At 48.3% G+C, this 23,383-nt stretch overlaps 1 protein-coding gene across 4 annotated transcripts in view; it reads right to left on the reverse strand.

The window, feature by feature from the left end:
- The window catches only part of Kcnip1 (potassium voltage-gated channel interacting protein 1), a 380,756-nt gene that overhangs the window by 193,317 nt on the left and 164,056 nt on the right, over positions 1-23,383 (reverse strand). For 2 of the 4 annotated variants that reach the window (XM_057774254.1, XM_057774252.1), the window contains exon 1: positions 19,707-19,899. The exons of 1 other annotated variant lie outside the window; for it this stretch is intronic. In XM_057774254.1, the coding sequence (XP_057630237.1) occupies positions 19,707-19,767 (61 nt within the window). In that variant the 5' untranslated portion in view covers positions 19,768-19,899. Of the gene's footprint in view, positions 1-19,706; positions 20,182-23,383 lie in introns of those variants that run through there. One more of the 4 variants, XM_057774256.1, reaches the window with a different exon arrangement.

Here is a 23,383-nt window from a genome sequence, read left to right on the forward strand (position 1 = left end):
CGGTGCAGGTCCCCAGTGTCCAGCAAAGATCATGGACAGAAACTTTTCCAACACTCTTGCCAACAGAAGGCCCTTCATTGCTATAAGATGGAGCCAACTGAGGTGTAGATGTTCCCTTCTTTCCATGATCTACTTCTCCGAGCCATGGTTCGGGAGGAGAATAATCTCTGTCCCCCTTGGCAAATTCAGAGAATGGGGCCACCTGGAGACAGCAACCTTCACTGTATCAGGCCCAACAAGCCTCAGGTAGCCTGTACTGGACTAGGATGGGGAGTCACCACCTGGGATGGCCATGAAAAGAAGTTCCTTTCCATCTCACACCTCACTGGGCTCCCCCTGGAAAGCAGACTGGCTGGAATCTAATTTCCTCTGGGCTTGACATTTCTCAAGCATCTATTCAGGATATGCGGCAAACACTCGAAGACATAGTTACCATGCACTAATTATGTTCTGAGTGCTTAATGGGAGTTAGGTTACTGAAGCTTCCCAACAGCCGTATGTGATAGTTCTTTTATCACTGCAATTTCTATGTGACAGAACAGAAGAAAGAAGTACAGGGTAGCCCAGGTCAAGAAGGCTAGCAATAGTAGGAAGCAAGATATAATCATTTTCAGTCTGGCTCCAGAGCCTAGAATGTTTGCTCTTAGAGTCTTCTACTCCATCGTTAAATTTTTGCGCACGGCTAAAAACATTCATGAGAATCTGAGGTAAGTAGCATCCAATAGCGTGAGTTGAAATGCGGGTAGCAGCTGGCCTGGCACATAGGCAGATTGGGGAGGGCCTTGGGCATAGCCTAAAGAGGTAAAGCAGGTGCTGCAGGTGGCAGGTGGTAAGGATGCCAGGCACAGGAAGAGACAGCAGATTTGCATTCAGCAAGACGAACCTGGAGTCACTGGGAGGCTGATCTCTAAGAAGATATGGACAAAACGAAGAGGCTACTTCATGAAAGCCATGGATGCCCAAGAAGGTGGAGCTGAAGAGAAAAGGAAGGTTGTGATTTATAGATATAGACACAGAATATTATATATCTATATCTATACAATTTCTATCATCTATCTAATATATCCCTATCTATCTATCTATCTATCTATCTATCTATCTATCTATCTATCTATCTATCTATCTATCTTTCTATCTATCTATCTATCTACACACACACACACACACACACACATATATATATATATAGAGAGAGAGAGACAGAGAGAGACAAAGAGAGACAGAGAGAGAAGGAGGGAGAGGGAGGTGTGATACAGAGCTATAATGGCTTGGCTTCAGGCGCAAGAGAAAGTAAGAAAGATTCTTGCATCCTAGCTGGGGTTCTGGGAGGATGGGTGCTGCTTGTTGAGAAGATGGAGAAAGGACAGACATGGCCTGGTGAGCCTGAGACCCTCAGCAGAAGATGCCTAGTCGTCACTAGTGATGCATAGCTGAAGCCCAGGGGCAAAATTGGTGCTCAAGTATTCGGTATCATTAGCATTCGGGTAGGTGCTGTGCAAGTATTTGGTATCATTAGCATTAAGGCAGGATGAGGTGTCCCAGAAAGAGGGTGACTGAAGAGAGGACAGAAAAGGGATTGAGAGTTGGGGTTGTAGTTCTGGGTACCACCTCTGATGAAAGAATGGGCAGAGGATGAGGGAACTCATCCACTCTCTGCCTCTCTTCTACTCTGCAAGCCAAGCCGCAGTCCTGGCAGGTAGGATTCCTGGGGGTGTGTGTGGGGGATTATTCTCTTCCTTCAGACTCAACTCTGAGACACAGCAAGTGGCCATAGTCCCCAAACCCTGCCTCTCTACTCTGGCTCCAGCCCAGGGTTTTCCAGCAGGCTCTGAATTGTGTAATTATCCATACAATAATTATACCTGGCAGAAAGCTTCGACTTTCCTGGGGGAGGGCTTCCCAGCCACCAGCAGCCTATTCTACCTGGCTCTTGATCTGCACAGGATCAACCAACAACACGGGGGGGGGGGGAGCCCAGGCAGCCTGTTCTGGGGGCAGGTGGGCACCTGTCAGATAGAGGCTCGGGGGGAACTTGTCAGCACCAGTCAATTTGACTTCCTGGATGTACACAGCTCCATTCTGGATGACTCCCACCTACAGGGTTCCCACCATCTCCCACAGTCCTATTTATGACCCAGAGGGAGGGAAAAAAAATCCATCAACTCTGCACAAGCAGCTAATCAGTTTACTCGGTCGCCTGGGGTCTTCCAATGTAATTATAATTCTTACTAAGGCGCTGGCGAGTGTCAGAGGCATTTCAACAACTGCCGTGGATACGATAATCAAAGCGCCAGCGTTCCTTTGTTCCAAGTCTTGTACGGAGAGGTTCTCACGAGATCTGCTTTGGAGGGAAACTCCAAGACTGGGTTGCTGCGTTTCTCTTGTTTCCTCCCCTTCCTGCTTTCTTCCTTCCAGAGCTGTCAGGAAGCCCCGCTTACAGCTGGAAGCAGAGTTGAGCCATGGATGTGGCTCCCGAGTGCTTATAGCAGGCCAGAACAGCCTCGTGAGGGGCTTGAGTGTTACACAGGAGATGCTCCTGGCCGCTTCCCAGAGACCGTGCAAGGTGGCATTTACCTTGGCGAATTCCCCAGCCTCTGGCAGACAGCCGGGAGATTCGGAAGCCTGATTTTGCTGGCACATCCAGCAGGGTCCCATCTGTTAGGAGAATACTCCCGTTAACTCGGATCATGAGACCATGCTAGAAAACACAGCGTACAGAACCAGGATGCCAAAGCTGCCAGGACCAGCATCACCTCTCTCTAGACTTATGGGGATGCTGGGTGAACCACTGGGATGCTTAATGGCATTGGGCTCTAGCTGTCTGCTGCCTCTCCTTCTGCAGATGGAGGCATGATCATATAGGTCTTTTGTCCCAAGAGGTTTGGTGTAAATCTTTTTCTGTTGACATCTGCTTCCTGAGCTATCCAGGATGACCAAGTGACATCTGAACTCATATTCTGGAAAGCCCCAATAAGACCCAGCTGATTTAGTGGTCATCCCTCAGCTACTATTTGTGGCAGGCCTGGATGTGTGGTTTTGCTCACTTCTCCCTCTGTATGCTTCTCCGAGGTGGGTTGTTCTGGGGCTGGCCATGGATCAGACTTCTTCTCCCTCACTGCAACTAAATGGAGCCGGCACGTGTGATCCCTCAGAGGAATGTGAGCCCAAGTAATGTTTGCCTCTTCTAGGCTACAAAAGTGGTTATAAAATGGGGTGCCATTTCCCCACCTTTTCCTCGACATGAAAGAGGCCCTGGGTTGATGGAATGACAGGTGGAAGGAGGCTGGGAGTCGGTCCTTTGTGGAAGAAAGTTGCCTGCATTGGAAAGACGCAGACATTGTCCTAGGGAATGGTCAGTGAAATTTTGCTAATTAACTCACTGAAACTTTGAGGTTTATTTGTTATGGCAGCCAGGGCTGTTGGGTCTAAAGTATAAATTACTCTACGCCTCCCTCCGGAGAGTACAGTTGTCAGCCAATCTGAGCATTGAATATTTTGAAAGAGTTCAGATTCACTTTCACACACCACCTCTTAGCTCACTCTCAGAGGTGACCGAGGGTGTGTGCTGTGTGCGGATGTCACTCTTTCCAGCTGGCTCTCTCTCCCAGATGTGAACCGACGCTCCTTGTGGGTCCCGAGTCACAAATAGGACGTGGTTGGTGGGATTCTGAAAGGCTGGGGATTTGTACAAATAGATCAAGTCACACGTGACTAGAATGCTCTTACAACATTGAAGGGCAGTTCTACACACCACACCCATGCACACACGCATGCACGTACATATGCACAAGGGAGCATAGGTTGCAGAGAGCAACAGGATAGCTTGTGCAGAATTGAAGGAATTGGGAATGTGCACTTAGTCAGGACTGGAACACAGATAACGTTGCCCTCTCTCCCAGCTGGTAGCATCTGCATGGAGCGCTGTCAAGAAAGATCCTGAGGTCACACTGTATACAGAAGGAAAAGGTTCTGTGACGGGTGCTCAATATCTGCCATGAGTAATGAATGAGGGGATGACAACACACGCCAAGAATTGTCATATTTGTTACAGTCGTTAGACTTGTGATTGTAGAGGAATCTTGACTGTGTCAAGTTCAGAGTCTGGCCAAACCTCAGCAACACAAATAATTCCTAACCCTCAAATGCATGCCCACGATTGAAGAGGTATCCTCCATCGCATCATTCCAAGGAGGGAGGTTGCATCCTTATCTTACAAATGATGAATCTGAGGCTCAAATATAGTAGGCTTTTACCCAAGATTATACAGCCCATGAAGGCTTCCTGCCTTCTTAGTCTGTGCATGTCGTCACATGGAGAGACTCGGAATCAGGGGGTGGGCAATAGTGGGAGTCTGGAGCGCAGCATCTGTCTCCTGGCATGGCAGAGCAATGCCGGGGACAGGACAACCACGGAGAGAGCGTGGAGATGCCAGGCTTAGGCAGGGAGATTCACGAAGCCTTTATCTTTTGAGCTGGTGTGTGGTTCCCTGAAAATTTTGGAAGTCAGCCAGAAAAGGAGGGAATAGGAGAGAAAGAAGATTCTTGCCTTGTCAATTTAGATGATGCGTGAGGGCCCAGGGAAAGGGAAGGAACAGGAGATCTGGCAATCAGAGCTGGCGTTTGACCTCCCGGTCCTTCGGGTTGGGTAGGAAACACCATTCCCACGCCTCGTCTTCCCCAAATGCCAAATATTTGGTGGTAGGCACAAAATCTCAGATCTAAGGGGGCAAACACTGCCCCTTCCCTCCCCAGCTATGTGACCTCAGACTGCTCCTCACTTCTCTGTTCTGAGATTCCATTTTCTTACCTCTGAAATACAGATGGCAACACTCTCTGCCTCGTGGGGTGGCACTGGCATTAAGTGAGACAATGTAGGGGAAGTGCCCAGCACAGGGTCTGCTGTGAGACATGCAGTAGCATGTGTTGTCTCTCCACACATGTGCACACATCAAATGCCCTTTAAAGAATAGTTGCTGTTTGATGCATGGAGCCCCTGTTGGTACTAAAGATGCGAGGGTTTGCCCTGCCTCAGTTTTCATCCTTTGCAGAAGGTGTGTTGGTGCTTTGTAACCTGTCCATCACTCTTCTCTCCTGCACCACGTCTTTGCTGGAGTTCTGTCTACCTGGCTCCCTTTTTCTACATCTGTTAACATGTACATTCCTAACATGTAAAAAAAAAAAAAAACAACTCAGCAATTATCTCTCCCATGTGGACCACTTCCTTGGGGTGGATAACAGCTATGTGGGCTTCCCATGTTTACAATTTCTCTTTCAGACTCTTCCTTCCCCTCCCCATCCTTTTCTTTCTTTCCTTCCTGGTTTTGCTCCAAGATTTTAGGGAAACCGTAAATCAATTCCAGGGACATATAAAGGCTGCAGGCATCTCTAGTCCCCAAACCACTTTGGTCTTTCCATTTCCTCCCGTTCGGGGCTGCCTGAGAGACGAATTCTCACCCTAGCTCCATTTTACACTTCATTTTCCATTATTTTCCCAAGGAGCCCATGTGGTCAGTATTGCCAACCTCATGGGACTCGTGGAGAAACCAAGGCTCATCTAAAGTAGTAAGCGAAGGCCACAGTGGCAGAGAAAGACACAGCATGGTTTCCATCTAAGACCAGTCGGCAGCCAAATCCTTGCTTTGCAGAATAGCCTAGTCCAAAGGCCTAGGCTTATTCTCATTTTCCTCCATAACATGTGATCCATTTGAAGGGTCCCATGGGCTCAGAATTATGGGGCCAGATACCCAAGACAAATGACAGCCATGCCTATTGCACCAGAGACACAAAGGTCCGGTTTGATTCACAAGTTGGTGCTTCAATCTCTCTAGTAGGAATAGAAAGAATAATTCTCAAGGGCTACACTTTCGTGTGCCCTTCCTATGTGCCCCAAACCCCATGCAAATGCTATACTATGAGCATGTGATTACAGGCAGACCCCGGTTTATAACAGCTTGACTCAGTGCTTCGTCAGCTTGGCTGTTGGGTGGCAGTGACACACATTCAGTAGAAACCATATTTTGAGTTTGGATCTTTCATGAGCCAGTAAGATGCAGAATAACACTCTCTCAAGACGCTCCCAGCCAGCGCCAGATCACGGGAGGAAAGCACCAGCTCCCTGCAGTGAGCTGTGTGACTGAGCTGAGATGTTAGACAGGCTGAGTGGATTCAATACATTTTGATGTTTATAACATTTTTGGTTTAAAACAGTTTATCAGGGCATAGCTTTAGCTTATGCTTAAAAACCTGTTTTTTATCTACACACAATTAACAGAGTGTTTTGGTGCCTCTAGCTTGCCTACAGGGTGGACTGTAGAGCCACTGGCACTTGAAGCCACTTCTGTGGTGTCTCCTAGGGTGGGTGGGGACTGAATGCCAAAAATAGTTCCAGTCCGTGTATACCTCTTGTTCCCAGTGCACAGCAAGGTTACAAGGAAGGAGCAGTGGTGCTCCAGAAGTGGCTGGCATGGGATGCCATCTCTCCACAGGTCTTTGTAATAAACTATCAAAGAATTAGTACAGAGCTATGGTGGGGTTGGGGGAGGTCCAAGGAGTCAGGTCAGGCTGACACCTAAGGGTTCCCAGGACATAGCTTTCCAAACTTGTCAGAAAAGAGTGGTTGTAGGACCCAGACTGCCTTGGTGCTAATGCAAGTGCAAGTGTATTTTGAGGTGATGGAGAGCTGACACCAAATGACCACTGTGGAGTGCTCAGGGATGGGACACTTCACTCTGGTGAGGATATCGAAGAGCACGGCCTGGGTCCTTCTGCAAGTATCTTCTGTCACTGCACAGATATTTACTGCAGACATGACTGCATACTGGGCACAGTGTCGTGCTGTGTGTTGGAATGCAAGTGTCAAGAAGACAGTCAAGATGACATCTGTCCTGAAGTACAACTACATAAGGGAAGAAATCTCAAGGTATGGAATATTACTCTTACTCTTTCCTCCTGACAAACACATATGGAGGAGGGGCTCAAACCGTGGGAGCTGGAAATCCTGTGAAGTCCAAGACAGTGTAGTACAAAGGTGATGATTGTCCCAAATCCACCATTGCCTCTACCACCACTAATGTCACTCACTTCACCAACACCAATATGACTTGTACTTGCTTACTTCCCACATCATCTGTGTAGCCGCCACCATCACCATCAGTATCACCACCTCCTTGTCAACAACACTGACCCTACTACAGTTATCACCATTACTATTAACATTGTTGTCTTGTGTCAACACAAACAGCACACATCTCATCACCAGTTCCATTAATATCATTGTCACCAACACTTACACTGTCGTCAGTAACATTATCCCTATAATACTCATCACTATCTCTCATAACACCACCTCCATCACCACCATCATCACTACCTCTATTACTACTGTTTTCACCAATATCCCAACTATAGTCATCATTAACAACCGCTAGCCACAAGTATCATGACCGTCTTGAAAATCATTCTAACCACTATGACTGTTAATCTGATATCAACAATCACCGCTTGTCTTACAGCTTCATAAGCACTTACATTGCATCAGTCCATTGTAACAAGCTGGTGAGTGAGTCCCATGATTACTGTGGATCACAGACAAAGAGACTGATGTACAAGGAAGAATCCAACAACTCAATTAACAAGGACAGGCCTTCAGTTCTGCCTCACCCAAAAGGCTGGACCAACTCTCAGCTATTTGGAATGGCCTCCAATATGCTATATTGCTTTAGACCAGCAGTTTTTAAACTGTGGGCCATGAACCTTTCACAGAGGTCACCTAAGTCTGTCCGAAAACACAAATATTTACATTACAGTGCATAACAGTTCAAAACTACAGTTATGGAGTAAAAATGTTATTTTCATTTATGGCTTACGGTTGGGGGTCACCACAGCATAAGGAACTGTATTAAAGGGTCGCAGAATTAGGAGAGAAGCACTGCTCTATACAATGCTCTGTGATGTTTTTATCTATGTATATGCTATGGGGGCTCAAAGGGATGCTGAATGTCATTGTCGTATGATTGCAATTAGAAACGTGGTCCTTGAGTATCACTCTGAGATATGACTTCAAGTCACTAAGTGCCAACTCTGTGCCTAGAACTGGGTTAGGCTTCAAGAGGCTCAGAATGGGAGAAAGAAGGCCCAGGTCTTTGAAAGAAGGATGCTGGTGTTAGAGAGACAAGCATGTTCACAGGAATGGTCATACAAGAGGTCAAGACAACCAATGGCCAAGTCAAGTGGATAACCAACAAAAAAATGGCTTAGAGGAGAAGGGGGGGTAAAGGGAGGAGGACAGAGTAAATGTGATCATGGGGAAATGTCTTGGGTGGATGAAAAGACAACCCCACCCTCTCCTTCTACAGTCCTTTCTGCTCCCTTGTCATCTGCTACCCTCCAGGACCCGCCTTCTTGAATACGAGAAACTTGATTCTGGTCTTTGCTTCCATTCTCCTCCCATATACTTCTGACAGTCATTCAATTATTAGTCTCTGAGTCCACAAAGCAGAAGATAGCTCGTTTGGTTTCAATGCCTTCTTTTTCCCTGTTGCCTCCACCACTTTGCTTACATTGTTTCTTCTTCTCAGGACGTCACTAATCTACCCACCTTCTGGGTTGAATCCTAGCTCTTTTGTTCAACTTTCTTGCCACCTCCTTTGGGCATCTTTGGGTCCTCCAGGCTCAACCTCTCAGGTAGAAATGCTCCCTCCCTCCTGCGGATCCCCATAGTGGTACCCATTCTATAGAGCAACCGTGTGACACATGAGATGCAGCCTAGCCCTGTGACTAAGCATACAGGTACTTGAATCCAAGCATTGGTTCCAAGTCCTAACTCAGCCACTCATGAGCAAAGAATGAACTCAATACCCTTGACTCTTCATGCCTTAGCAAAATGGTTCCAGGATCCAGTGATAGAAACAACCTGAGAATGCTCACATGTCTCTTATATAAAACATGTAGTATTTTATGCAGCTTCCACACATCCTCCTATGTACCTTAAAACATTTCAGGGTGACTACTGCTACCTCAGAAAGCATCCACACGTCACTTTGTATGTGACATAGTGCTCAGTGTGTTATCAATTCAAGTTTTACCTTTTGAACTTTCATTTATGACTATTTCCCACATGAGGTTGGTTGAATCTGAGAAAATAGAGCTTACAGATATACAGGGATAACTCGTCTACCCATGCTCTTTATTCTCTTGTCTGGAAATAGTGTTCATACCCTCTGGTACTGCAAGGCTTAAAGAGAACCAAACTGCTGAAGTGTTAGGTGACAACCCACAGCTTCTCTCCTCTCTGTGTTACTACCAGAGTGAAAAGCCTCAACCATAAAGGCTTCAGATTCATTCAGATCTGGTGGCAACTCCTAGTCCTTCTGCCGGCACCTGGGAAACTTCTTCCAGAGCCTCCTTATCGACACATACTCACTGTATATGCGATTGTATCTGTACAAAGTACTTCTCTCCTCAGGATGTTATAAGGCAGTGGTTCTCAACCTGTGAGTCCTGAAGCTTTTGGGGTCAAACAATTCTTTCACTGGGGTCACACAAGATCACCAGAAAACACAGACATCTATGACTCATAAATAGCAAAATTACAGTTATGAAGAATGAGTTTTATCATGGGGGGAGGTTTACCACAACATAAGGACTGTATTAAAGGGTCACAGGAGCACCAGGGAGGTTGAGAACCCCTGCCCTAAGGGTTCAAGTGGTTTACAGCATCAGAAGTACTTAGTCTAATACAGGGCACAAGGAGCCATGTAAACAGCTTGCCTGACTCCTCTGGTTTCTACTCTAAGGACTATTTAGCCATTATTTTTACTCTTGTTGTTATTCTGTCCACACTTTGCACAGCTTTTAGTACACAGTAGGTATCCAGAGCACCTTTCTTCTTGTTGTCTGATCCAGTTCCAATACGGAGATGACAAAAGTCACATTCAAGATGTTCCTACAGCATCAAAGCAGAGGCACGAGACATTGAATAAATGTGTTTTGACAACACATTATACTCAAAATTTATTACCAATGTAGTCATCATGGGAAGAAATTCAAATAGTCATTGACTTTTTTTTTTTAAATTGTTTTTGTCTTGAATCGCCTCAATAGCTGTTAGTGGGCAGTTAAGAGATGACATCATTTTACATTAGGGTCTACGGGGCTTGGAGTTCTAATCCAATCCAGTTCTCATTGTGTACGAGGAAAGAAGGAAGGCAGTGGACCCCCTGAAAGTACTCTAAGAGATACCTGCTGCACATGCAACACGGTGGTTAGCCTTTTCCTAGGATCAGAGGCCAGAATATGTTGCCTTGGAATCTGTCCTGGTATAAGATGACTTAGTGTCTTAATCACCAGCCATTCAGGAGTCCCCCTCCAAGCCCCTTGTTTCCTACTCTACAAAGGATAATACCATGACTGTAACAGAGACCAACTCTGTGGAAAGAGACTGTGGTGCCTACCCCCAGAGAGATCCTGTCCAAGGCCCCGCAAAAGGAATTTGACTTTCACGCTTCAGGGCATTTCTTTATCCACTCAGACTCCACTAACTTCTATTAAGTTTTCTGGCTTCACATCCCAACTCAAAGACTTTGCAGATACATCCATCTTGCCAGCCTGCTTGGAGGTTCTGCGTATTCTCAGTGCCATCTCTGGTTGCAAGCCACCAGTCTCTGTTGTGATCTCTGTTTTAGAAACAGGGTAGATGGAAGCTCAGACTCTCTCTGCATCACATCTTCAGGTGGCAGAAAACATGGGGAGAAAGCTAATGGATGGCTCGTAGAATCAGGATCTGTCCTCTTGTTTGGCTGGACTAACAGGCTCAGTTCCTGGCACCCACATGGTGGCTTGGCACCCACATGGTGGCTTGTCACCCACTGTAACTCCCTCTTCTGGCCTCCCCAGTCTCCTCCATTCATGTGGAGCCCATAAATCATGCAGGTACACACCTGTGCATAAAGTTCTAAAAATTAATGGGTATGCCTAGTCCTCCTCTCCTGTTTTGTTAAAAAGAAACTCTCAGTTGCAGAAATGCTAATCTCGGGCCACAGGAATGAAATGATTCGTATGAAGACAAACAAACCCAGGGTCGTCAGCCGGGCTGACAGTCAAGTCATGAGACCATGGACAGCACATTTTCCTTCTTCATCTTTATCAGCCATAATAAGAAGCTTGAGCCAGAGGTTTCCAGAGGTCGCTTCCAGCTTGACGCATCACCTTAGGTCATGTAATGTATGTATTTTTACAATGCATGTTCTGGCCCGCTGCTTTTCAAAGCTCAGTGGGCTTACAAGCCATCTGGGAATCTTGCTAACACACAGCTTAGGATTTTCTAAGGTTGAGTTGGCACCTGAGATTCTGCATTCCTACAAAATTTCCATCTGGGGTGAAGTGGCTGATCTGAGGCCATACTTTGACCAGCACAAACCCAGAGGGTAATGAGCTACTTTGATTGCATTCTTCCTGTGTGCTGATCACACCTTGAACATATTATTCCACTTAATTCTGAATATTGAAGGGAATTACCATCGGTGCCCCAGCCTTCTAGATTATGTGGGAATGAAGGCTTACGTATACAACGTGACCTGGCCAGAGTCATGAAGCAAGCGCATTGCAGAGAATTCAGGTCTGCCTAAGCACAAAGCCGTAAGTATGTGCTCACGGTGGCTGTGCCACATACATATATGTGATCAGGCTTGAGCGAAGGATGCCGTGTGTTTGCAAATGTACAGCTGCCTCTTGCACCTGCCTGTTCTGCGTGGATACCACTCAGAAACTGTTTGAACCCTCCTGCCCATCTAGACCATGGGGGAAACCCCAAATTGGCTGCCTCGCACTGGAGGTCTGAGATCCTCAGACTTGAAGATGCTGAAATAGTTACTCGATTCCTTCCCTGACAAGCCATGATGGCTGCAACAAAGGGAGGAAAATCTAGTTCACATAAATGATTAGAGGAGAGCGGTTTAATCTTATTAATGAATTTGCTAATTGGCCTTCTGCCCCCAATCATTTCAAACTCCAGCTTTCACGATGTCAGAGAAAATGGAAGCAGATCCAGGGGTGGTTTGAGACACGCTAGGAGTATTTTTCTTGGTGCCTGCAGGCAGTTCACTTGCTCAGTATGGCTAATGAAAAGCTTCAGTCTATCCTTGAATGGTACTTCCTACACCCACACTCCCATGCTGATGGCCCCCCATGTCCTCCGGGCTCCTGCTATGAGGCCAGGAGGGAGGAGATTGACATGGAGCTTCCAAGCTTGGACTCTACCCCTGGCCAGACCCAGATTCTGCTGTCTTCTGGCCCTAGGGCCTCAGTGAAGCACTTCCCTTCTTAGAGCCTCAGTTTCCTCACCTGTAAAATGGGGACTCCCACAGCATCTTGTCCTGCAGGGTTAAGGTCAAGCACCCTAACAATGGGAAGAGCCAGGTGCTAGCATCCGGTGGAGGCTGGGCTGGTTTGGGGTATTAGTGTTGGCCCCGAAAGCTGATCTATGATTTCAGACCTTGTGGCTGGGAATTCTGTTACCAACTGAACTTGACAACTTCCCATAGGTGGGAATGGCTATGAAATGACCCAGAATGTCAGTGACCATGGCTATAATGGCTCTAGGTCCCTGGAGCATAAAGTCGGAGGCCACAGTTGAATGGAGTAGAGCATCCCTACAAATAGAGCGACACAAGAGGAGACTTTGTGACCTTGACCCAGTGCTCTAAACCGTCACGCCACTCTCTCTCAGCACTCTGATTCTAATGAGGTCTTATTCTTGCTTCTGAACAGGCTTTTAATAGGAACCAGAATAGTAAGAATTAATCCAAAGTATTACTGCCATGGCTAGCCAGCACATGGGAAAAGACCAATATCCCACCTGACTATGGCTACTTCTAGAAGGTGACCTACTTAAGATAGCACCTGGAGGGAGCTGAAGAGCAGAAACTAGTTTCTCTGAAAGCTAGCTCCAGGACCCTTGGTCTCTTGTTCTCCCTCTTTCCTTTCTAATTATGTCCCTTCCCTGCCTGACGGATGGGAGCATCCGCTCCAGGAGCATTATGCAGAATGTTGCAGGCTTCTCCCTAGGCACGGACTTGGGTCTTGGATTTCTCCTCTGCACTGAAGTACTCCTGTGCTCCTTAGTCATCATGCGACAGACACACACACACATACACCAACCCATCCATTCTTTCCTCCACACAGCCAACATCCATCAAGTCTAGACCAGGTGTCAGGCTTGATAGGGGTTTTGGAATAAGAATCAGCCCCTGAGAGCCAGGTAGAGGGATAATTGTGTAAACCCATAATAATAGCCTTGATGTGTACAAGATATTGTGTGTGTGTGTGTAAGCATGGGTGTGTGTTTGTGTGCATGTGTGTGTGTACATGGGTATGTGCATGGGTGTATGTGTGTGCGTGCATATGTGTGTGTGCGTGCGCGCATGCATGGGTATATGTATGGGTATATGTGTGCATGTGTGCATGCATGTCTGCGCTTGTGTGTGTGTGTGTGTGCATGGGTATGTGCATGGGTGTGTGCATGCGTGTATGTGTGTGTGTGTGTGGTGCAGCATCAATAGCCATGGGGGATAAGAGAAAAAGGAGATGTGCTCTGTCTGCAGGAGTGTAGGGTGATGTTGGATGGGGCCTTGAAGAATATGTAGGAGTTTACCAGATGACTGGGGGATAGAGGTGGAAGAGAATGAAAAAAAATAAAAAGGAAAAGGAACATGACTGGTCCTGGATTTCAGCACCAGATTGGGGGAGGGGGAAGAAAGCAAAGGAAAGGAGAGGACATGACTGGTCCTAGGTGTGGTGGAGAGGAAGGTTTATTATGGCTATGTGGGAGAGCATAGCCAAAGGCAAGGACATCTGGGAAAGCCTAGAGTGGACATGACCAGAGCAAGCTGTGCTATGTGAGAAGGGAGAGAGGAGGACCAGGTGCAGCAGCCAGGAGGCCCAAAGGTACAAAAAGAGTGGATAAAGGAAATGGTTAGATTAGATAGGGAAGGGCAGTCCAGGCCCTGGAGAAGGCAAAGATAGGGGGTATGTCTGGTATGCTAGCCAAGAGGGCCATGTAACTGGTAGAGACTGAGGGATGCAGAAAGAACCGGGAGGCCAGGTCTGCTTTGATATGCTAAACAGACATCTCAGCCATTTGTCCCAAGTTGGAAATGTAACAAGAGGGAGGTGCAGAAGCTGGAGTTGATCTTAGACAGAAATGACACCAGGGAGCAGTGTTAGAGCAGAATTAAGGGGTTGATCAAGTGGACAAACAGACATGTAGACCAGATAACAGTGGATCTGGAAAACAAGAGGTGACATTGGAGAAGAATCCCTGCCTTTCTTCCAGCAGAAGTCTGAAGCCAAGAGACACCCTACTCTCCCTCCACTTTCCCTCCAGACACTACATACCGACCAGTAAGCAACACCTTCCTGGCTCTTCTAAGCTGTGTTCCAGGAGGTACTTCCTCTAAGTTTTACTACTCTCAGCACTAAAGTCTCCTGTGCCTTTGATTCCTCCACATTTTCCTGTGGGCTTGCTATGGTTCATCCTCCCTGGAGCTTAATTTCCCTCATGAAGTATTAAAAGGGTGGAAAGTTAAATTCTAGTATTTAGAGTTTGGGGGAGGTTAGTGATTAGGATCCAATAAGGTCTTCGGAGTGGAGCCCCATCCCTGAGGGCTGGAGGCTTTAAAGGAAGAGAAGAAACCCCAATGGTACCACTCACCTCTGTGTGTTTCAGGACTCGGCCAGCAAGGAGGCTACTAGTCACCAATGGGCTATTTTCACCTCTGATCTTTAGAGCTGTGGACCCAAGTAACCTTTTTTTTTCTTTAAATTACTCAGCCTATGGTCTTGTGTTGTTGGCAGCCGCCATGAACTGAGACAAATGCTGAGGAACAGAAACTATGTAACACAATTGTTACCGTCCTTCATAAAGAAACAGTCTTCTGCTGCCCTTTCCCCAGGACGTCATCCTTCACCTACGCACGCATTCATTCATTTACGGATACAGTCATTTAATCACATCCTTATTCAAATCATCATCCTCTGCCGCTCATTTGATTATTTACTTGCTCCTTCATTCATTTTTCTCGTTTATTGAGTCTTTTATTTGTGCAGCCATCTATCACTCGCTCACCTGCTAAGGAACACACTCACTCATACAATTATAAAACATTTACTGGGCAAAGCCCTTCTAGGTAGACAAAGGGGTCTGTTTTTGTCGGGTTCCTGGACTCAGACTGAAAGCACCTCTGGATTTCGGCAGCCTGTCTCTTTGCCCAATCCTTCTATGGATATCAGGACTTGCAGAGTGGAAACACGGTTCTCAGCACTTGCTTGCTGAATGGTAAACAGATTCCGTACACTTCGTGGACAAAGCTAATTCGAAGCCAACAGACCAAATAACGGAATGCATTCAAGCAGAGGGACTGGTAATTTAAATTCCAGTGGTAAGCTAACTTTTTCTGTGAAGTCTGCAGTTCTTTGAAATAATGAGAGACCAACCATCTCCTTGGTAATAGCTTCCACTGGAAAACATTTGCTGAGTACCTACTATGTGCAAAGCCAGGGACTGTGAAGAAGGAGTCAGACACATTTCTGGTGCCCAAGGTGTCTGTACTATGGTGATGAGGGAAGGGTTAGCACCTCCATTGACTGACTCCAAGCACGACTTGTGAGTGAGGAGAGCATACACCTTTCAAATGTTGGGAATTCAGATGGGAGAAGTCACTTCTCTGTGTGGCCTAGAGAAGGATACTTGAGTATAAAAACAGCTGAGTGAGTTCTTGGAATCTGGGTGAAATTTGAATTAGTAAATGCAATAGAGACTGGGGGTCAGAGTCTTGCAGAACTTAAATGTTGGAGAGAGATGCTGAGATGAGAAGATTCAGGGGTGCACTCATGCCTATTGCTTGGTACTCCCCTTTCAGAGATGAAGAAAAGGGTATTTCCAAGGCAAAGTGTTCTGGCAATGGTTTCTGAGCCCAGGCTGGTGTGGTTTGGGATCACTGCCTCTTCATAACCATGCCGATTGCTGCCTTCCAGGGCTCTCTAGAATTAACATACCACCTCCTCCACCACTTCAAGGCCAGGCTCATCAGGAATTCTGTGCCTCTACAATTCTCCAAAGGGGTCTCTGATTTAGGACCCACAAGACCACTCTCGTATTTGACTCTGTCTATAAAAATCATCTGATAGTTATGAATTTTTCTCAATGACTCAGTGGGCACCACGGTAGTCTAAAGTTCAGACTCTCAAAGTTCTGAATGCTGTTCTTGAACTTGGATGGATGAATTGGAAACCAGTCACCCAAGCAACACGGAGTTATCTGCAGACAGGCCAATTTCTGTTGATGGAGCTTATCCAGTGTTTTGTGGGATGTCCTGATTCCCACAGAGACTGTAGCTGCACCTGCATGATTCTCTGCCTAGCCCCTCACTCTAGCCAGCCTTGCTCATACATTCAAACATCAGTGGAGTCTTTGCGGGGGGCGGGGAAGCATTCTTGATACTGCTGGCAAAAGAAACTCTACCTAGGACTGGGGACAAGGCCTGAAACCCCCAGGCAAGGTTTTTCCCATTTTCAATTAAAGATACACCCAAATCCCAAACAAGACAGAAAATGAATGCTATGTTCTTCTTCAGTGGCAAAGCTCTTAAATTACTACAGATTTTGGCTGCTTTGGGGGAGTGTTTCCCGAGCATGAGGTCGGGCTAGGTGCTTTTTTCCCCCAGCACTAACCACACTGGATTGCCACCCTGTTTTAAAATTGCACATGTATGTCCAAGTTGTCTTTAAGCACTTGGAGCCAGGGCTGAGTCAACTGTGGTGTTTCCACGATCAGCCACAGTGCAGAGGTTAGTGGGCCATAGCAGAGGCTCAGCATCCTGGTGCCTGGTTTCTGGTCCTGCTTATCTGTACAGGGCTTGAAAGACTGCTTCTAGGGCATTGAGATGGCCTAAGCAGCACAGCCACACACTGAACAGGTCCTAGAAGTTGCTGACCACTGATCATGTAGCAGGCTCTGTGCAGGGTCTTGCCTTCCATCATCCCCGAAACACACACACACATGCAACCCAACCGCTATTTTCAGAGGGTAACCACTACTGTCCCTGATTCACAGAGGAGGAAAACAAGGCTTAGTCATGCAGCTAGTTAGTGGTTGAGCCTGGATTTGAACCCAGCAGGGAGACAGGTTTCTCTGTTGAAAGTTGCCACCACTCTCTCCTGACTGCATCTAATTAGATCTGAGCCTGACAATTCAGATATCAGAGTGGTGGCTCCAGTGACTGCTTTTTACCGACAATAAAACCTTTAGAATCTGAGAGCCAAATGGAACCTTAAAAAATGTCCAGGAGAATGCCTCCCATTTGCAGAGATCAAAACACTAAAGGAGAAAGTGACCAGGGGAAGATAGGATTCCTGTTCACGAGCCTCCCAGTGGAACCCTGTTCATACTCATATTCTTAAGCCTCTTTCCCTAGAAGGGTCTTGTGCTGATTTTCATTCTGATGGACAGGACAGTGAGACTGACCTCTGTCCTGGGGACAAATGCCTGGGGGACAGGTATATGGTTACACTTGTGGACAGGTCAAGCTGATGTCTACTGCTCTGAAGAGAAGGGCTAGCTTGGGGACCCACTCAGTGAGCCTGGATTTTCCAGGAGCCACAGACTCTCTTATAAAGATCAAATGAGAATGTTCAAATAAAACACGGTGCCAGGCACTCCATGGCAGCACACACAGGGAGTGTTGATACACTCTCCTCTTTCTTAAGTTCCTAGGAGAGAGAAGAAAATGCTATGGCCTCTGGAATCTTGCAGGCGCTGACCCCAGGCGACCTGGATTTGGGACTGAGAGACTGGAATTGATAGAGGATAACATTGGAGCCCTATGGCTCTATGCGTCTCCTTGGCCATCACTCCTCCGTGCTTTTGCTCTTACTACAGTCTCTTTTAGTGGCTTCAGAAAGCACAGCGTGTGAGATGAGACACTCCCTTCTTCCACTCGCTTCAGCTTCTCGTGAAAGCTAGTGTTCTCGTCCAGTTGATGTACGTGAAAATTGAGACTTACAGGGAGTGAGATTTTTCCCATGGTCCAAGACCAAAGTGGCAGAACTGAGATTCGCACTTCTACTACACTGGATTATAGCCACAGATCTCTAATGTGATGTTGGTCTTCTCTCTAAGAGATACAGACATTGTAGATTATTTTTTTAAGGAAAAAAAAATAAACCTAAGTTTACTGTGCCCTACAGTCCCCTACATGGTCGATGGGACCTCATATCCTTGTCCATCATCTCATTCATGATGGGAGAGGAGGCTTGGATTTGGTGTTGAATACCATCCCAGTAAAACAGCACCTTGGGATCCAGGAGAGGCAGAGCTCAGAGTACATAGACCTTCGGCCAAGGTCTGCACACCTGCCTTTCTCTGGGCTGCTGAATAACATCAGTGCCTTCCCTACAGGGTGAAGATGCCAGCAAATAAGCAGGAGCCCCTTCCGATTCGGCTGCCATGCCAGCCTCGGCTCATCACCTGGGAGCTGATGCTCAGCCAGCTCGTCTGACCCTTTCTTCCTGGATAGCTCTATCTGTAAACCCTACCAAGATGAGAAGAAACGGGTCTGGCGAGGAGACTCACTGGTGATAGCCGGGGCCCCCTATCACCCAAGACAGCTCTGGTCACTAGCTAGCATAAGGTGGGCACTGTGCCCTCACCTGTAGTCAGAATATGCTAAGTATCAGAACTTGGACATTTGAGGGTGAAACTGTTTAGAAGCCTTCTGCTGTCTGCAATGGCGTTTGAGCATTAAACAACCAAGCCCATCATTATCTTGATTGTTTCCAGTCTTTCTTATCCCTATAAGCAACTTTCTGTCTGTTGACAAAGAGGCCTGCATTGTGAGCCTTGGCCCAACAAGGTCACCCAACTCCACATGGACATTTAACAACTGTCCCAGGGCTGATGGGCATGCCACAGCTGGAGAAAGGCAGCTGTGGAGCAGGCTCCTGACAGGAAGGTCCCGGGATATGTGAACTTCATGTTGCCCCCCCCCCCCCCCCGCGCGCACCTCCCCAGTCACCTCTTCACAGTTTTCTCCATCTCTGCCTCCCCCACCCCAAGTCCTCAGACCTTAGCAGTACATACACCTTATCCTAGCTGTGTTGTGTTCTTTCCTGCAGACTCCCCGTGTCCCAGGACCATGCCTGGGGGGTCTGCCACCTAGATGTAGCTGATTCCTTTTGGCTTGCAGAGGTTTTAAGGGTGGACAGGCAAATCACTGTCTTCCCTCATGCTGAGGCTCTCAGGTGAGCACCTGGCATGCTCCATTCCCAAAGAGGCATTCAAGAGTATAAGCACCTTGCAGGATGCCCGAGGTTGCACCAACATCAGCCCTCATGGGAGCGCCAAGAACCTCCTAACATTTCCACCCAGCCCAGAGAACGCAGCTTTCTCCACCTGTGAATCCGCCTCGTCCTGCTCCCGTATATTTCCCAGAATAGAAGGGTCCAGCGGCCCCTGCCAGCGCCCACCCTGACTGCTGCCCCTGGGTGTTCACACCAACCCTCCCACGAGGTTCTCACTCCTTTGGATACAAGAGGCTGTCCAGACCCTTCACTGCTAGGGGATTTGGAACTAAAGGAGACAGACGTTGCATCCCAACACAACACCCAGTACCCCCGAACCTATCCAGGGGAGAAAACGGAGGACAGAGAACTTACCTTTAGAGGGTCGCCTTTGTTTGGTCTGCAGGGATGAGAAGGTGCCCATGACGGCCCCCATGGCAGCGAAGACTTGTGTGTGACTTGGGACCCCAGGCCCTGTCTCTCCCCTTCCCTGAAAAGAAATCGGTGTGGATTGCCCACTCTGAATTTGAGGAGAGGAAAAGCAAGAGAGCAAAAAGCCCCGGGTAGCTCGCCTGCAGCTTGGTATTCAGAGAGCGTGGGGCCAGGGTGCCGGGAGCTTCTGGCTGCTGCTGTCTTCAGCCGGGCACATGCACTGACTCCCAGGGCCAGCGGCTCTCGGGAGCCTTCGCTGGCGCCCCCCAGTGCGGGCACCCCACCGGACCTCTGGCCTCGCCGAAGGCTGAGCCCCGAGCCCCGAAGCCTGCCTGCCTGGTGCTGGACACGGGGCCGGCGTGCCCGCCCGGCCGAGGCTGCCGAGCCCGCGCCGCGTGCGGTGCGGGAGCCGCGCTCCGCCCGCCCCTGCTGCCGCCCGGCCGCTCCGCCCCGCTCTCGGGCTGGGTCTCAAGGGGCCGAGTACCAATCATGAATGAACGGCGCCAGGGACTGGCGCGGAGCGGAGCCGGAGTGCGCACCGGGCGATTGGGGTGGTAGAGGCAGCCACGGGGACCCGCGGAGGGGCGGGGTAGGGACCCAGTCCTGCTGCCTGCACTGCACTGCCCCTGGTTGTGCAGGATACCGGGAATGCCCTCCTGGGCAGACAGACCCGGTCAGGGACCAGGATGGTGGGTGCAGTTTGGGAAGGGGTCAGCAGGTGTCCCCCAGTATGTGAGTGTGAGAGGGGTGTGTGTGTGTGTGTCACGGAGAGCGTTGAGATTTCTTTTGACTCGAGAGAAAATCACAGTTAACCACTGCTTGCCTTTCTGAGGTAAGGAAAGTCTACCTCGCCCATGAAAAAGGGCTCCTCTAAACTCTCTAGGAGGTGTTGGGAATCTGCTGAGTCCCCTCCAAGTCCAGGGCTCATTTCTAGTGACAGGAAATAGGGAGAGGGAAATAGCTGCGAATCCCCTTAGGCCCTTGCTGCCCCTCCCCCTTTTCTAAATCTCCTCTTCTTTTCTGTTTGCCCTCTCACCTGCAGTTAGAACAGCGGGGTGGCACTTGAGTTAGTGCCCTAGGATTTAGAAAGCAGTCTCTCTTCTATGACCTCCCCCTTCTAGCGACAGGATTCCTCAAGCCTCACTGCGGATTGCCAATGAAAAGGCGATGATTGGGGACCTGCGGCCTCACCTCCTGGTGGCAACTGATGGCAGGTGTGTCTCTCTAGAAAACTCAGGAATTTCCTCTTCCCCAGCCCAGCTGCCTGTCAGTCTTGTCTGTCTGGACTTCCCCTGAGAATTCCGTGTGCATTTGCACTGAAATTCCCCAACCAAGGCTGCTCCCCAGATCCCTGTCCAGTCATTTCCTCTGCATCACACAGACGCATGCTGTGTTTGGAGCTCACAGCATCCCTCAACATATGGCTTCATAAACACGTACACATATATACTACCCCTAACATATGGACACAAGTCCCTCAAGCCTACACAGACATTGCTGTGCTGCACACAGCCAGACTCCAAATTCATAATACACCCATGAGGGTGCATCTGTAAGACCGTAGCCAAGATCCTCATGTGCACATGGTGCAAAAAGCCATCGGCTTTCTCTCCCACACACATAAACTCGCACATACCGGAAGGCAGTCTGACTCCAGGCATATATGACGATGAGGAGAGCTACCTCCCATCACCCAGACCATCAGCTGCCTTTGAGGGCCACACATGGTCTGCACCTTGGCCCAGGGACTTGGAGTAGCATGCTTCACCTCCACGGCACTTAACTCTTGCTCAGATTCCAAACTGTGTCCTGTTTTGGGCAGCAGGGACAGTGCATTCAGAATTATATGCTCCTTTTGTTTGCAATACCCCTTGCTGTGGAATCACATGACCCGTGTGGCACCCACAAAAGCCCCACAGGCTAGTTAGGTCGGGCCTGCCATCAGTATGGAGAGAAACTGAGGCTTGTCCCTAATGAGGAACTTGCCTGAAGTCCTCCAGCCAGAACTTGGGGTTAGGATTTATTATCCAGGGCTGTCTCGTAGTCTCTAGGGTCATTCATGTTGGCAGACCAGGGCACTAGGACTCTAGGCTGAAAAGGCCACATCTGGCTTCCACCCAATTCAAAGCCTCAGCTCTCCTCCAGATGTCTCAGACTCGCCCGAGCTTCTTCCCCTGGAGTACTGGATAATGATGGACATAGGAACTGGTCCCTGCCTCTTTCCCATCCTCTGGGGAAAGAGAAGAAGGGCTGGAGTGAGGACTCCCAGAAGACAACTGGTCTAGTGTGACTCAAGGAACAGAGGGGGCCTCTCTGCTGAGGAGAGCATGGTACTGTCCAAGGGGCTTAGCCAGTTTCTCAGGGATGCCACATGGAAGCATGCCAAACTGCTCCTTGGGGCTCTGCCAGTCATATGACCTGAATGCCCATAAGCAAGGAAGAATTTGAGAGATTGCCAAAGGCCCTTTCTCATTTTTCCCATATAGCCCTCTGAAGAAGCAGCCTACAGAGGATTCTCTTCGTTTTACAGGCCAGACATGCCTAAGTTCCTCCACAGGTATTGCATTTGGTTGCTTCTGGGCCATGGGAATAACATGAAGTCACACCCTAAGCCTTTTGTAGCTTGGCTTCTTCCACTAATTCTCCCTCTCTATTGGTTGTCCTTTGGGGGAATCTAGCCACACAAGCCCTCTCTATTCCCCCAAACTGTCCTTTATGGTCCTGCCCTAGGGCCTTTGCATATCCTCTGCCTAGGCTATTTCTCATCCCTTTCTCTGTCCGGTAATACACAGTCCACTTTTGTTCAAGTCCACATCTCCACTAGGGACCTCTCCTGGTCCCCAGCAGAAGCCTCTCCTGGCCCCCATCAGGGGCCTCTCCCTATCCCTAGCAGTGGCCTCTCTGGGCCCCCAGAAAGAGCCTCTCCTGGACCCAGCAGGGAGTTTCCAGGGCACTTGAGGCTTCTTTTCCCACCTTAAAGCCCTTGATCTCATTGTCTTAGTCCTATCTGGCTTTACTGGGGACTTGCTTAGAGTTTCAGAGGGTGAGTCTATGCCCTTCACAGCAGGGAGCAGGGCAGCAGGGAGAGAGGCAGGCAGGGAGGGAGGCAGGCAGGCAGGGAAGCAGGGAGGCAGGGAGCAGGGCAGCAGGGAGGGAGGAAGGGAGCAGGGCAGCAGGGAGGGAGGCAGGCAGACAGACAGGTAGCAGAGAGCTACATTCTTATGCACAAGCACCAGAGGGAGAGAGCAAACTGGGAGTGGTGTGAACTTTTGAACCCTGGAAGCCCAACCCATGTAACACACCTCTTCCAACAAAAACAGACGGCCTAAATCTTGACAACTCCACCAACTCGGGACCAAGAAATCAAATATAAGAATCTATGAGGGTCATTCTCATTCAAACAACCACACTCAGTGATCAATTAATTAATAAAATGGACAATTTTTAGATTATTCTTGACCACTTGAAGAAGCACACTTTCTCAAGTGATGATTCATTCACTCACTCTTGCTCACTCATTCGACTGTTTGTGACATATCTACCCTCAACCAAATAGCTATGCTCACAATAGCCCATTAATTATTGATATTACTGTAAGGAGCAGGTAGTATCTGCAGATA

Source organism: Chionomys nivalis, chromosome 7, assembly GCF_950005125.1.
Source record: "Chionomys nivalis chromosome 7, mChiNiv1.1, whole genome shotgun sequence".
NCBI classification, from domain to species: Eukaryota; Metazoa; Chordata; class Mammalia; order Rodentia; family Cricetidae; genus Chionomys; species Chionomys nivalis.